The 13,310-nt window shown below is 45.5% G+C and overlaps 1 protein-coding gene across 1 annotated transcript in view; it reads right to left on the bottom strand.

Moving 5' to 3' along the window:
* GABRG3 (gamma-aminobutyric acid type A receptor subunit gamma3) overlaps positions 1 to 11,364 on the bottom strand; it is an 833,077-nt gene extending 821,713 nt beyond the window's left edge. The window contains exons 1-2 of the mRNA XM_070478123.1: positions 10,926 to 11,364; positions 1,593 to 1,741 (exon numbers count right to left, since the gene is read on the bottom strand). Of these exons, the coding sequence (XP_070334224.1) occupies positions 1,593 to 1,741; positions 10,926 to 10,978 (202 nt within the window). The 5' untranslated portion in view covers positions 10,979 to 11,364. The remainder of the gene's footprint in view (positions 1 to 1,592; positions 1,742 to 10,925) is intronic.
* Between the last annotated feature and the right edge of the window lie 1,946 nt (positions 11,365 to 13,310).

The raw sequence follows: 13,310 nt of genomic DNA, 5'->3' as shown, positions 1-13,310 counted from the left end.
AAAACCACAGTGAGGTACCATCTCACGCTGGTCAGAATGGCTGCTATCCAAAAGTCTACAAACAATAAATGCTGGAGAGGGTGTGGAGAAAAGGGAAACCTCTTACACTATTGGTGGGAATGAAAACTAGTACAGCCACTATGGAAAACAGTGTGGAGATTCCTTAAAAATCTGGAAATAGAACTGCCATATGACCCAGCAATTCCACTTCTGGGCATACAGACCGAGGAAACCAGATCTGAAAGAGACACATGCACCCCAATGTTCATCGCAGCACTGTTTATAATAGCCAGGACATGGAAGCAACCTAGATGCCCATCAGCAGACGAATGGATGAGGAAGCAGTGGTACATATACACCATGGAATATTACTCTGCCATTAAAAAGAATGTATTTGAATCAGTTCTAATGAGGTGGATGAAACTGGAGCCTATTATACAGAGTGAAGTAAGCCAGAAAGACAAACAGCAATACAGTATACTAAGGCATATATATGGAATTTAGAAAGATGGCAATGATAACCCCATATGCAAGAAAGCGAAAGAGACACACATGTATAGAACAGTCTTTTGGACTCTGTGGGAGAAGGTGAGGGTGGAATGATTTGAAAGGATAGCATTGAAACATGTATATTATCATATGTGAAACAGATCACCAGTCCAGGTTCGATGCATGAGACAGGATGCTCAGGGCTGGTTCACTGGGATGACCCAGAGGGATGGGATGGGGAGGGAGGTGGGTGGGTCAGGATGGGGAACACATGTACACCCATGACTGATTCATGTGAATGTATGGCAAAACCACTACAATATTGTGAAGAAATAAGCCTCCAAATAAAATAAATAAATTAAAAAAAATAAACAATAAAGCTTCTGAAGCATAAGAAAATATTTTCATGTTATCAGTGCAGATAACATTTTAAAGGAAAGATCATTATGTTCAACTATATTAAAATTCATAGAGTTTATATTTCAAAATATACATTGGAAGTAAAAAAGTAATACATAGATCAGGGGGGAAAAAAACTGTGTGCTTACTAATACACACAGTCATTTTATTTCTAATAGAAAAAAACTGGGAATAACCAAACCAAGGTCCATCCATAGCATGGAAGATTACTTAGCAATAAGTAAAAAAACTACTGATACATGCAACAACTTGAATGGATCCCAAAATCACTTTGCTGAGGAAAGAAAAGCCAATCTCAAAAGGTCATGTGCTAAACAACTGCAGGTATGCACCATTCTCAAAATGACAAAACTATAGAAAAGACTAAATTAGTGGTTGACACATTAGAAATTTTGGAGGAGTGAAACAGATATGACTCTGAAGCGATAGCAGGAAGGGAAACTTCATGGTGATGAGACCGTTCTGCATCTCAGTTATAGTATCATTACCCAGACCCACATGTGACAAGACAGTGGAGCCGTGTACACACACTCTGCCAAAGTCAGCTCTGAGTCTGATGCCCACAAATTGCGTGCTCTGTACTAACTTTGCAACTTCCTACAAATTCATAATTATTTAATATAAAAACTTAAAAAGCATATCACACTGTGTTTCCTACTAAAATAGCAAGCATCGACACTCACTTCCAATATCTGGCCTCAGCTTCTTATCATATTCTCTTAGCAACTTGTTGAGAATAAGAGTCACATCTGTGTCTTGAGATTTCGGAGCCAACACCCACTTTTGGTTTGATGATGAATCTTCATATTCATCTTCTTCCACCTTCCTGGTCCTGTAATTACAGCACAAAGTGTGACATGTAAGTTGTAGCAATGATGACAGGAAATGTCTTAAGCTTTGGCCTGCCCAAGCACCACTGAAATAGGTAGAAAATCCCCAGTACACTCAGCCCATTCAAAAAACTACCCCTAAAATCTCACAAGTAAAACAAAACACACAAAAAGAATCCAATAAAAATGTCAGTGCTATTAACATAACATGATGCTTTCATTAAATGTCATAAAAAAAATTCCAAGTCCATGTTAAATCACAGACATCATAATAAGTAATCTAATTCATGAAGGCCAACGAGCAGAGAGTCAGGCTTCCTCGTATCAACCTTGAGATCTTCTGAAGATCAAGGCAAAAACAGCTCACAGCTTCCACTTCTCGTTGCCAAGACCTCATTTTAGCTTAAGGTGAACAGCTTTTGCAGAATGCATTCATTGAAAATAGTTGAGTCTGACTCTGTGCTTCTCATGGAGCACCTTTGGTCTAGGCAGACACAGGGACATAAGGAGGTGATATGCTTGGCTGGCACCCATGTGGGGTGCCAAGGAAGAGATACTGGTTGGTAAGTACCCTCTGGTGATTTCACATACCTCTACCACACAAACTGATTAACCTCATGCAGAGCAGGCTTGTTGTTACTGTTCAGCCACTCAGTCGTGTCCGACTGTTTGTGACCCAATGGACTGCAGCAGGCCAGGCTTCCTGTCCTTCACCATCTCCTGGAGCTTGCTCAAACTCATGTCCATTGAGTCAGTGATGCCATCCAACCATCTCATCCTCTGTCATCCCCTTCTCCTCCTGCCTTCAATCTTCCCAGCATCAGGGTCTTTTCCAATGAGTCAGCTCTTCACATCAGGTGGGCCTCAACTTCAGCATCATATTAAGGATTGATTTCCTTTAGGATGAATTGGTTGGATCTCTTTGCAGTCCAAGGCAATCTCAAAAGTCTTCAACATCACAGTTCAAAAGCATCAATTCTTTGGCACTCAGCCTTCTTTATGATCCAACTCTCACATCTATACATGACTACTGGGAAAACCATAGCCTTGACTATATGGACCTTTGTTGGCAAAGTAATGTCTCTGCTTTTTTATATGCTGTCTAGGTTTGTCACAGCTTTTCTTCCAAGGAGCAAGTGTCTTTCAATTTCATGGCTACAGTCACCACCTGCAGTAACTTCGGGCCCAGGAAAATAAAGTCTCTCACTGTTTCCATTGTCTCCTCATCTATTTTCCATGCAGTGATGCCATGATCTGTGTTTTTTTGAATGTTGAGTTTTAACCCAGATTTTTCACTCTCCTCTTTTGCCTTCATCAAGAGGCTCTTTAGCTCCTCTTCTCTTTCTGCCACAAGGGTGGTGTCATCTGCATGTCTGAGGTTACTGATCTTTCTCTGGGCAATCTTGATTCCAGCTTATGCTTCATCCAATTTGGCATCTCTCATGATGTACTCTGCATATAAGTTAAATAAGTAGGTTGACAACATACAGCCTTGATGCATTCCTTTCTTAATATTTTGAACCAGTCCATTGTTCCATGTCCTTTTCTAACTGTTGCTTCTTGACCTACGTACAGGTTTCTCAGGAGGCAGGTAAGGTGGTCTGGTATTACAAAAATTAAAATCTTTCTAGCATGTCTTTAGCATTTGGCCCTTTGATAGATGAATCCAAAAGAATGCTGAGCATCAGAATCTGCCCCAAGCAGGGCTGAGCCTGACAGCCACCTCTCCCAGGTGTACTTGAATGGAAAGGTCTCAAAATGCCAAGGTAGTTTCTTTAGTGAGTGAGGCCATCTCAGCAGCACAGCAATTTGGGCCTGAAAAGAGGAGAGTCTCCTCCAAAGTAGCGCTTCCAGGGGGCCTGCCATTTACCAATGCAAAAAAGCCTGTCACACAAATAAAACAAGCAAACTTCTTCCTTCGTGGCTTGTCAGTGTGTGCACCATAATAACACATCTTCCTTCACAAAAGATAACAAAATAGAAAATTGCATTGAGGTTTATTTGTCCTGATTAAGTATAAGCTCATTTCTGTTTAGCTTTCCAGATGGAAGCCAAAATGGCAACAACCTCACAAGGGAGTTGGCTTCTGGGACATGTGTTTTTATGTTAATTTTTGTCATTGTTTACTCGCTCAGTCGTGTCCAATCCAACTATCTGTGACTCCATGGACTGCACCACACCAGGCTTCTATGTCCTTCACTGTCTCATGGAGTTTGTTCAAACTCATGTCCATTGAGTTGATGATTCCATCCAACCACCTCATACACTGTCACCCCCTTCTCCTACTGCTCACAATCTTTCCCAACATCGGGGCCTTTCCCAAAGAATCAGCTCTTCGCATCAGATGGCCAAAGTCTCCAATGAACATTCGGGGTTGATCTCCTTTAGGATTGACTGGTTTGAGCTCCTTGCAGTCCAAGGGACTCTCAAGAGTCTTCTCCACTGCCCTGTTCAAAAGCATGAATTCTTCCGCTCTCAGCCTTCTTTATAGTTCAGCCCTTCAATCCACACATGACTACTGGAGAAACCATATCTTTGACTACACGAACCTTTGTTGGCAAAGTGACATCTCTGCTTTCTAATATGCTGTCTAGGTTGGTCATAGCTTTTCTTCCCAAAAGCAAGCAGTTTTTAATTTAATGGCTGCAGTCACCATCTGCAGTGATTTTGGAGCCCAAGAAAATAAAATCTGTCACTGTTTCCTTTTTCTTCCCATCTATTTGCCATGAAGTGATGGGACTGGATGCCATGATCCTTGTTTTTTGCACACTGATTTTTTAAGCCAGCTTTTACACTCTCTGCTTTCACCTTCATCAAAAGGCTCCTTAGTTCCTTTTCACTTTCTGCCATTTGGGTGGTATCATCTACATATCTGAGGTTACTGATATTTCTCCCAGCAATCTTGATTCCAGTTTGAGATTCATCCAGCTTGGTGTTTCACATGATGTACTCTGCATACTGGAGAAGGAAATGGCAACCCACTCCAATATTCTTGCCTGGAGAATTCTAGGGACAGAGGAGCCTGATGGGCTGCAGTCCATGGGGTCACAAAGAGTCAGATGTGGCTGAGCAACTAACACAGACACACACACACACTGCATATAAGTTAAATAAGCAGGGTGACAATGTACAGCCTTGATGTACTCCTTCCCAGTTTTGACCAGTCTGTTTTTCCAGATCCGGTTCTGATTGTTGCTTCTTGACCTGCATACAGGTTTCTCAGGAGACAAGTAAGGTGCTATGGCATTCCCATCACTTTAAGAATTTTCCATAGTTTGTTGTGACCCACAGTCAGAAGACTTTAGCATAGTCAATGAAGCAGATGTTTTTCTGGAATTCTCTTGCTTTTTTATGATCCAATGGATGTTCGCAATTTGATCTCTGGTTCCTCTGCCTTTTCTAAATTCAGCTTGTATATCTGTTACCAGTTCTCGTACTGTTGAAGCCTAGCTTGGAGGATTTTGAACATTACCTTGCTACCATGTGAAATGAGTACAACTGTGCAATAGTTTGAACATTATTTGGTATTGCCCTTCTTTGGGATTGGAATGAAAACTGACCTTTTCCAATCCTGTGCTAGGTTTTCCAAATTTGGTGGCATATTGAGTGCAGCACTTTAACAGCATCACCTTTTAGGATTTGAAATAGTTCAGCTGGAATTCTATCACCTCCACTAGCTTTGTTTGTAGTAATGCTTCCTGAGGCCCTCTTGACTTTATGCTCCAGGATGTCTGGATGTAAATTTTTAGTACAGTAGTAAAGAACCTTCCTTCTAATGCAGAAGACACAGGTTGGATCCCTGGGTTAAGAAGATCCCCTGGAGATGGAAATGGCAACTCATTCCAGTATTCTTGCCTGGGGAATCCCATGGACAGAAGAGCCTGGTGGGCTACAGTTCATGGGGTTGTAAAGGAGTTGGATACAACTTAGCAACTAAACAACAACAACATAATATAATAATATTATAACATAACTATAATATATAACATCTGTAAAATCTTATGTATATGTCACATGGTATGTACATGACTCTTTTAATGAGTGTTAACTAGCTTTAACATAGATCAGAGCAGTATCAGCCAAGCTCTGTATGAATATATACATGTACATGAAGTTTTGATAATAGTATATGGCATATTTCTTGAAGACTGAATTCATTTAACTTTTCCCTTGGCTAAGATCCCCTGGAGAAGGAAATGACAACCCACTCCAGTACTCTTGCCTGGAAAAATCCCACAGACAGAGGAGCCTGGTAGGTTAAAGTTCATGTGGTCACAAAGAATTGGACACAACTCAGTGACTAAATGATAATAACAATATTAAACTATAATTCTGTTTCTTGACAGAAAGCTTAGAATATATATATCATCCATAGGAACTATAAGTTGCCATGGATTTTTTGCATTGAATATTCACCATCAATAGGAACCTAAAAAATGTGGGACTGATATTCAAGAAGTGATATGCTTCATTTAATTACTGGTAAGACTTTACTTTTATAAATAATATTATCAAATCTAAAATGTTACAGAAGAATATTTTATTTATCACAAATATTAATTTTATCATCTTTAAAAGAAGTGGGTTGAGCATCACTCATTATCAGAGAAATGCAAATCAAAACCACAACAAGGTACCATTACACGCCAGTCAGGATGGCTGCTATCCAAAAGTCTACAAACAATAAATGCTGGAGAGGGTGTGGAGAATAGGGAACCCTCTTACACTGTTGGTCGGAATGCAAACTAGTACAGCCACTATGGAAAACAGTGTGGAGATTTCTTAAAAAACTGAAAACAGAACTGCCATATGACCCAGCAATCCCACTGCTGGGCATACACACCGAGAAAACTAGATCTGAAAGAGACACGTGCACCCCAATGTTCATCACAGCACTGTTTATAATTGCCAGGACATGGAAGCAACCTAGCTGCCCATCAGGAGACGAATGGATAAGGAAGCTATGGTACATATACACAATGGAATATTACTCAGCCATTAAAAAGAATTCGCTTGAATCAGTTCTAATGAGATGCATGAAACTGGAGCCCATTATACAGAGTGAAGTAAGCCAGAAAGATAAAGACCAATACAGTATACCAATGCATATATATGGAATTTTAAAAGATGGTAACAATAACCCTATATGTAAAACAGAAAAAGAGACAGATGTACAGAACAGACTTTTGGACTCCGTGGGAGAAGGCAAGGGTGGGATGATCTGAGAGAAGAGCATTGAAACAAGTCTATTATCAAGGGTGAAACAGACCACCAGCCCAGGTTGGATGCATGAGACAAGCGCTCAGGGCTGGTGCACTGGGAAGACCCAGAGGGATGGGATGGGGAGGGAGGTGGGAGGGGGGATAGGGATGGGGAACACATGTAAATCCATGGCTGATTCATGTCAATGTATGGCAAAAACCACTACAATATTGTAAAGTAATTAGCCTCCAACTAATAAAAATAAATGATAAATAAATAAATAAATTGGGGGGAAAAAAGAAGTGAATTGAGGAAGGACATGGATTGCTGGGAGCCAACCACTGCCCACAGGCCTGGCAACTCAGTCCACAGCAAAGGCACTCGGGCACTGTGGGCAGGGGGACAGCTCACCTGGGCAGGATCTCATGTGGCATCCTCAGGACTCCTTCCAACTCGCCCCCAGTGCAGTCCTCTGCCCCTCTGGGGTCTCTCTCCTCCCTCCCCCCCCTCCCCCAGAGAGAGCTTACTAGTACAGACCAGACCATGCTTTCCAAGCTCTGTATCTTCTCTTGCCCCAACACTCATATGTACACAGAAGCACACTAACTCTGCGCCAGTTCTCTCTATGCACAGCAGTAGTTTCTGAAAAATACTTTGAGCTACTTCAATAACAGGTATTATAATGAGACTAATTCTCCCTCTAGCGGTGAAGTGGTGATGAGTGTTTTCCTGAAATTGCGTAAGCTTCCTGGTTCAGGGTAGGTGAAGGGGGAGACAGAGAAAAGAACAACAGCAACAGCTTCTTCAGCACCTCCCCCTTCAGAAGGTGAAACGGGGCACCTGCAGCTCTGTGGCTGGGCTGGGGGGAGAGCAGGCAGGCACAGGCTGAGAGGCTCTGGGCCAACACTGGGCTCCCCCCAATCCTGAAGCCTCATCAGGTTGTGCAGGACTTCAGAGAAGGAAATCAAAGCTTCCCAGCACTAGGGCCAGACCACCAGCCCTACAGAAAAGCTTCCCTTTGTAGAGAACCCAACCTCATCTCAAGGACTCACCAAAATATGAATAAAACAAAAATGTTCTGCTTTTCTAAATTCCAAGTGGGTCATATATAATATTCATGAGTGTTCTGTTATCAGGATTGTTGGATCCTAAATGCCATCACTAGCTTTTTCTTAAAAACAAATCTGCGATATACTTACAGTTCAGCCCTCAGATGGTATTTTCACGTCTTACAACTTCTCTTCGACTGCAAGGGCAGAGACAAAGCTGGATGTATCCATAAACATAAAAAGGAGCTCCTAAACTTCGGGCAGCACTAAGGCATTCACTTACGGTGTCACTAAGTCCCAGGTGTGACTTCGTGTTTTTAATGTAGAGTAAGTTCTTCCAAGGGTGTCAGAATGGGGTGCTTTGCTCTCCACAGAGCTGCCAACCTATCACCACAGAGCACAACTGTCAGAACCTTCTCTAGGGCTTTTCAACACCAGAAAGGCAGGCCAGAGCACAATCGAGAACTCTCTCAGAATTAATAACGGTTTTAAAAGGTGAGGGCTTCCCTGGTGGCTCAGATAGTAAAGAATCAGCCTGCAATGTGGGAGACACAGGTTCGATCCGTGGGCTGGAGATCCCCTGGAAAAGGGAATGGCAACCCGCTCCAGTTTCTTGCCTGGAGAATTCCACAGACAAGAGGAGAATAGTGGGCCATAGTCCAAGGGGTCACAAACAGTCAGACACGACTGAGGGACTAACGCTTGAAAGGCGATGCTGGACACTGGATTACTTCACATGTCTGTAACCCATGCAAAGAGCAAAGATACTTTCAAAGAAGAGGCATATAGCAATAAAATTAGTTTAAAACTTGGATTATTTTCAACTGATTTGCAACTTCTATTATCAAGGCCATGGAATCAACCCAGACAAAGAATATATTAAAGTTGTTACATCATCCGTGGCAAAATGGAATGACAAAGAATACCCAGGAACCCCTAGACACCTGAGTGCTTCAAGTCAGACATCCAGGTATCTTCCTACTAAGCACATAAAGTAATGAGAACAATAAGCAGATTTCCTTCTAACACGTTAAGTATCTACAGATCAAAACAGCTGGTTTTCTAACCCTCAACTGCAGGTCACTTCATCCAGTCAGTAGCAGTAGGAAATTCAATTAGACATAACCTCAGATCGAGATATGACCTGGGACATCTACATTATGCCCGGTGTTGTTTGTTTCTAAACAGAGATACATCCAAGCGGGGTCAGCCTCGGGGAGCACACTTCCATTTCCTTCCCAGCTCATTCCTTCGACAGGAAGAAACTTCAGTTGAAGGACCAAGGAGTGTGCTGCCTGGTTGAGAAAGGTTACAGAGTCTGCCTTCCCCAGCACATACAATCCGCCTTTCTTACTCTCAACTCTTTGCAAAGACCAGCAGTTTGTGGCAGGGAAGAACAGGACTTTCTTCCTCACAGTCTGTCAAAGGGAGGGAGGGAGAACTATGACCTTTCCAAATTCATGTCTTGTAGGATTTGTTAATGTGCCTTCCTAGCCCCTCAGGGGGCTTCCCTCAGTGGCTCAGTAGTAAGGAACCCGCCTGCCAATGAAAGAGATGCAGGTTCAATCCCTGGTTCTGGAAGATCCCATGGAGAAGAAAATGGCAACCCACTCTAATATATCCGCCTGGGAAATCCCATGGACAGACAGAGCCTAGTGGGCTACCGTCCATGGAGTCACAAAAGTCAGGCACAACTGAACAAGTTCCTCAGTACTTCACGAATCTGAATGAACATGCAAGACCTCCCAGCACTGCACGCTGACACCTGCAGAGCTTATGACCCATAGGAAGGCTCTCTAGCCCCCAACCTAGGAAACGAAGAGGGTATCAAAAGTGTTTGGAGCGTCGAGGTGCTTGGAGATTTTTGGGGTCGTGAGGGGAGCAGAAGGAAGGGAGCTGCTCTAATTTTTAAAGCACAGGGCAGTCTCTAGGCTCTTGATCAGAGATCGAGTCCGAGACAGAATTAAAGGAACCAAACCCAGAATCTCCATTTATATTTACAGCAACAGGGTTTAACCCTTCTGGTCCCACTGTCCTTCCATCCTCATGAGCCATCTTCACCCCTTCCTGAATTATTTTTAAGGTCCCATCAGCTGGCTGGTGTACTGGGAGGAAGGGTAAGGGTGTCCATGGTAAGGTAATTTCCCACAGGCATTGGGTAGAAACCTCATTATCAACTTCAGTATGCTTGCTTCATTTGGGTAGGTTCGTGCATGCTGCTGCGTGTGAAAATGGCTCATACGGAAGGGGTGCTTATGTGCAGCGTGCATGTGCTCGCAGAACCTGGGAGGGGAATCCTTTCCGAGAAGCAGGGCCCACCATGCCCCCAACCTCCTCCGTCTGCCTTCAGTCCTGCTACTCCTCATAAAGACCGGTTTAAACTCGGCCGCTCGGAAACCTGACTCCCAGGTCCCGGGAGATTTCAAGGAGGGATATGATACAGAACGTTGATGTGTGTGTGTGTGTGACATACAGAATGTTGGTATGTATCTCTGCGTGTGTGTGTGTGTGTGTGTGTGTGTGTGTGTGTGTGTGTGTTCGCGCGCCCGGGGGCGCGCGCGGAACCCTGAAACACTTGGGGGAGGGGGAGGAGCGAGATAAAGAGGTAGACACCGGCTTCCCCCAGTGATGCTGATCTTCGAAATCCCTTAAACCCACCAGACCTTACAAGGTTCAGAAGAGCCCATTAGTCTCGGAGTCCCTGCGCTTTAGGCTGCAGAGAAGGCTGCGGTCGCCTAGCCCGGAGAGGCAGACGGCCGTGGCCGAGGAAGACGGGACAAGTAAAGAGCCTGCGACTCCCCGTCTCCAGCCCGCTCGGCCCCGGTGGAAGACGCCGCAGCCCAGACGACGATGGCCGGGCGCGCCGGGCACTGGGGACCGACGGAGAGCGCGCCGCCGCCCGCCCGCCAGGCTCCGCACCCCGGGCACCACTCACCGCGCGTGCAAGCCGGAGAGCAGGCAGAGGAGCAGCAGCAGCTTCGGGGCCATGCCGCCGCGGAAGGGGGCGCGGGGTCGGCGGCCCCAGGCCGAGCGAGGCTCCCTGCGGGGCGCGGGCCTCCGCTCCGCGGCTTCTCCTGGCCCTTGCTGCCTCCGACGGCGCCGGGCCTCTGCGGCGGGACAAGTGCGGACTCGGGCAGCGGCCGCGCCCCCGACGGCCGGCGGGTCTGCGCGCGCCTCCGCGGGGCCCACGCGGGACGCCGGCCCCGCCTGCGCCCCGGCGCGGGGTCTGCGCAGCGGGCTGGCGGGCGCGGGCTGTTCGCGGCCCGGATACCCGCGGCCCCGCGGCGCCCACCGCGCCCGAAGCGAGAGCCGCGCCGCGCGCAGATGCCGGGCGGTGGGCTCTACGCCGGTCGCGCGGCCGCCGCGCTCGGGGGTGGGGCGGGGAGGCGGCCGCTCCTCGGGCGGGCAGCGCCTCCGAGGCGGCCTGGGAGGGGAGGAGTTCCCCCAATTACACGCTCAACAATGCGCGAGGCCAAGAAAGGTTTGAATGGACCCGGAGCATGAGGCCGGGAAGGGGGCGGGGAAGCTCTGGGATCCCGCCGGGAGACTAAGAGAGGGTCCTAGAATCGGCACCCCTTGGCTAGAAAGATCCTGCGTTCAGAAAGACCCCTTGGTTTAGAAGTCCCGATGGGATGCACTCTCCCTGGCATTTCAACACCGCATTGTGGTTTTCTGCGCTCCCAGACCTCCCAGAACGTCCCCACCTAGGCGCCCTGGCGAAGGCGCGAGATGGTCTGCTGAGCAACCGGTCCTTCGCACACGTCGTTCTAAATCGACTGAACCCCTTCAGTGCACTGCTGAGATTCTGCATGGAAAAGTGGCTTGCTGGGAAGTACTTTGAAAAAAGCAACCCCGGAGTGTACCTTTCACACACAGGGAGAGACTAATACATACCACTGAGCAGCAGTAGTGAAAGAGAATGTTGAATGTTGGAGACCAAGACCTCTGCCTAGGTAAAAGCAAAAGACAAGTGGTTGAAGTATGACACGCAGCTCATTGAAAATATTTTCAGACTCAGACTGAAAATTGCCTTTGTTTTCATTAGTGATAACCATTCAGAATGTTAGTCTTTCACCATTTAAGTATTACAAATAGGCACACTTTAGACTACATTCACTAAGAGGTTGGCTTATATATTGGGGAAAAAAATAGGTCTTAGAAAGTATTTCTGAACTACCGTTCATAGAATTATAAGGATGTGATGTTTCTTTAACATACTGTCAAACAGCTGTGTTCTTAGGATATATGCAAGGGTAAGTAGAAAACTGCCTGGTTTTTTCCTCTTTATTTCTGGGTTCGCCAACATGAACGTGGTTGCAGAGTAAAGTTGTTGATGATGAGGACATACAGATATATAATAGATAGGGGTTTCCTGGGTGGTGATAGTGGTAAAGAACCCACCTGCCAGTGCAGAAGACCTAAGAGATATGGGTTCGATTCCTGGGTCAGGAAGATCCCCTGGAAGAGGCATGCAACCCACTTATTCTTGCCTGGAGAATCTAGACAGAGGAACCTAGTGGGCTACAGTCCATAGGGTTGCAAAGAGTTGGACATGACTGTAGCAACTTAGCACACACACATAGACAGACAGACAGACAGATAGATGTATGTATATATAGGGGGTTTCTCAAGTGGAGGTAGTGGTAAAGAACCCACCTGCCAATGAAGGAGACACAAGAGACCGTTGACTCCCTGGGCAGAGAAGATCCCCTGGAGGAGGGCATGACAACCCACTCCAGTGTTCTTGCCTGGAGAATCCCATGGACAGAGGAGCCTGGCGGCTATGGTCCATAGGGTCGCAGAGAGTCAGACATGACTGAAGCAACTTACATAAAGTGTGTATATAGATACGCTTTAACAGTCAAGCCCCTGGCCTTCTTTGCATTGTCATCTTCTTATCTCTGTCTCTGTTTCTGCCTTGAGCTTGCTCCAGCTCATCCTTTCCCGGGGCCCTTCTGACATTCCCCACTGCCTTCCACATCTTTCTCCCTCAGGTCATGACGCTAAGAAGGCTCCCAACCCTCCTACATTCTGCCACTTTCAACAGCTTCAACACTTCTTCCAGCTTCAAGGGAATATGAACATTTATCATACTCTGCTCTAATATTTCATTTTCTCTATCCAACAAGTAAGTTGAGCATTTCAGAAATCAGTTAGATTATGATCTATTTGTTAATTGCTTATAGAAATATGTTGTCTCCAGATACTTATGTGTGTTGTGAGAAAACTGCATGTAAAAAGAAACAATTCATCTATGCCTCAGTTTTAAACACAGTAATAGGAACTTGAGTAAAATAACTCTCAGACATTGATAAATGAA

This window comes from Odocoileus virginianus, chromosome 16, assembly GCF_023699985.2.
Source record: "Odocoileus virginianus isolate 20LAN1187 ecotype Illinois chromosome 16, Ovbor_1.2, whole genome shotgun sequence".
Classification (NCBI taxonomy): Eukaryota; Metazoa; Chordata; class Mammalia; order Artiodactyla; family Cervidae; genus Odocoileus; species Odocoileus virginianus.
The sequence above is the reverse complement of the archived record's forward strand: the minus strand, read 5'-3'. Positions and strand labels throughout refer to the sequence as shown.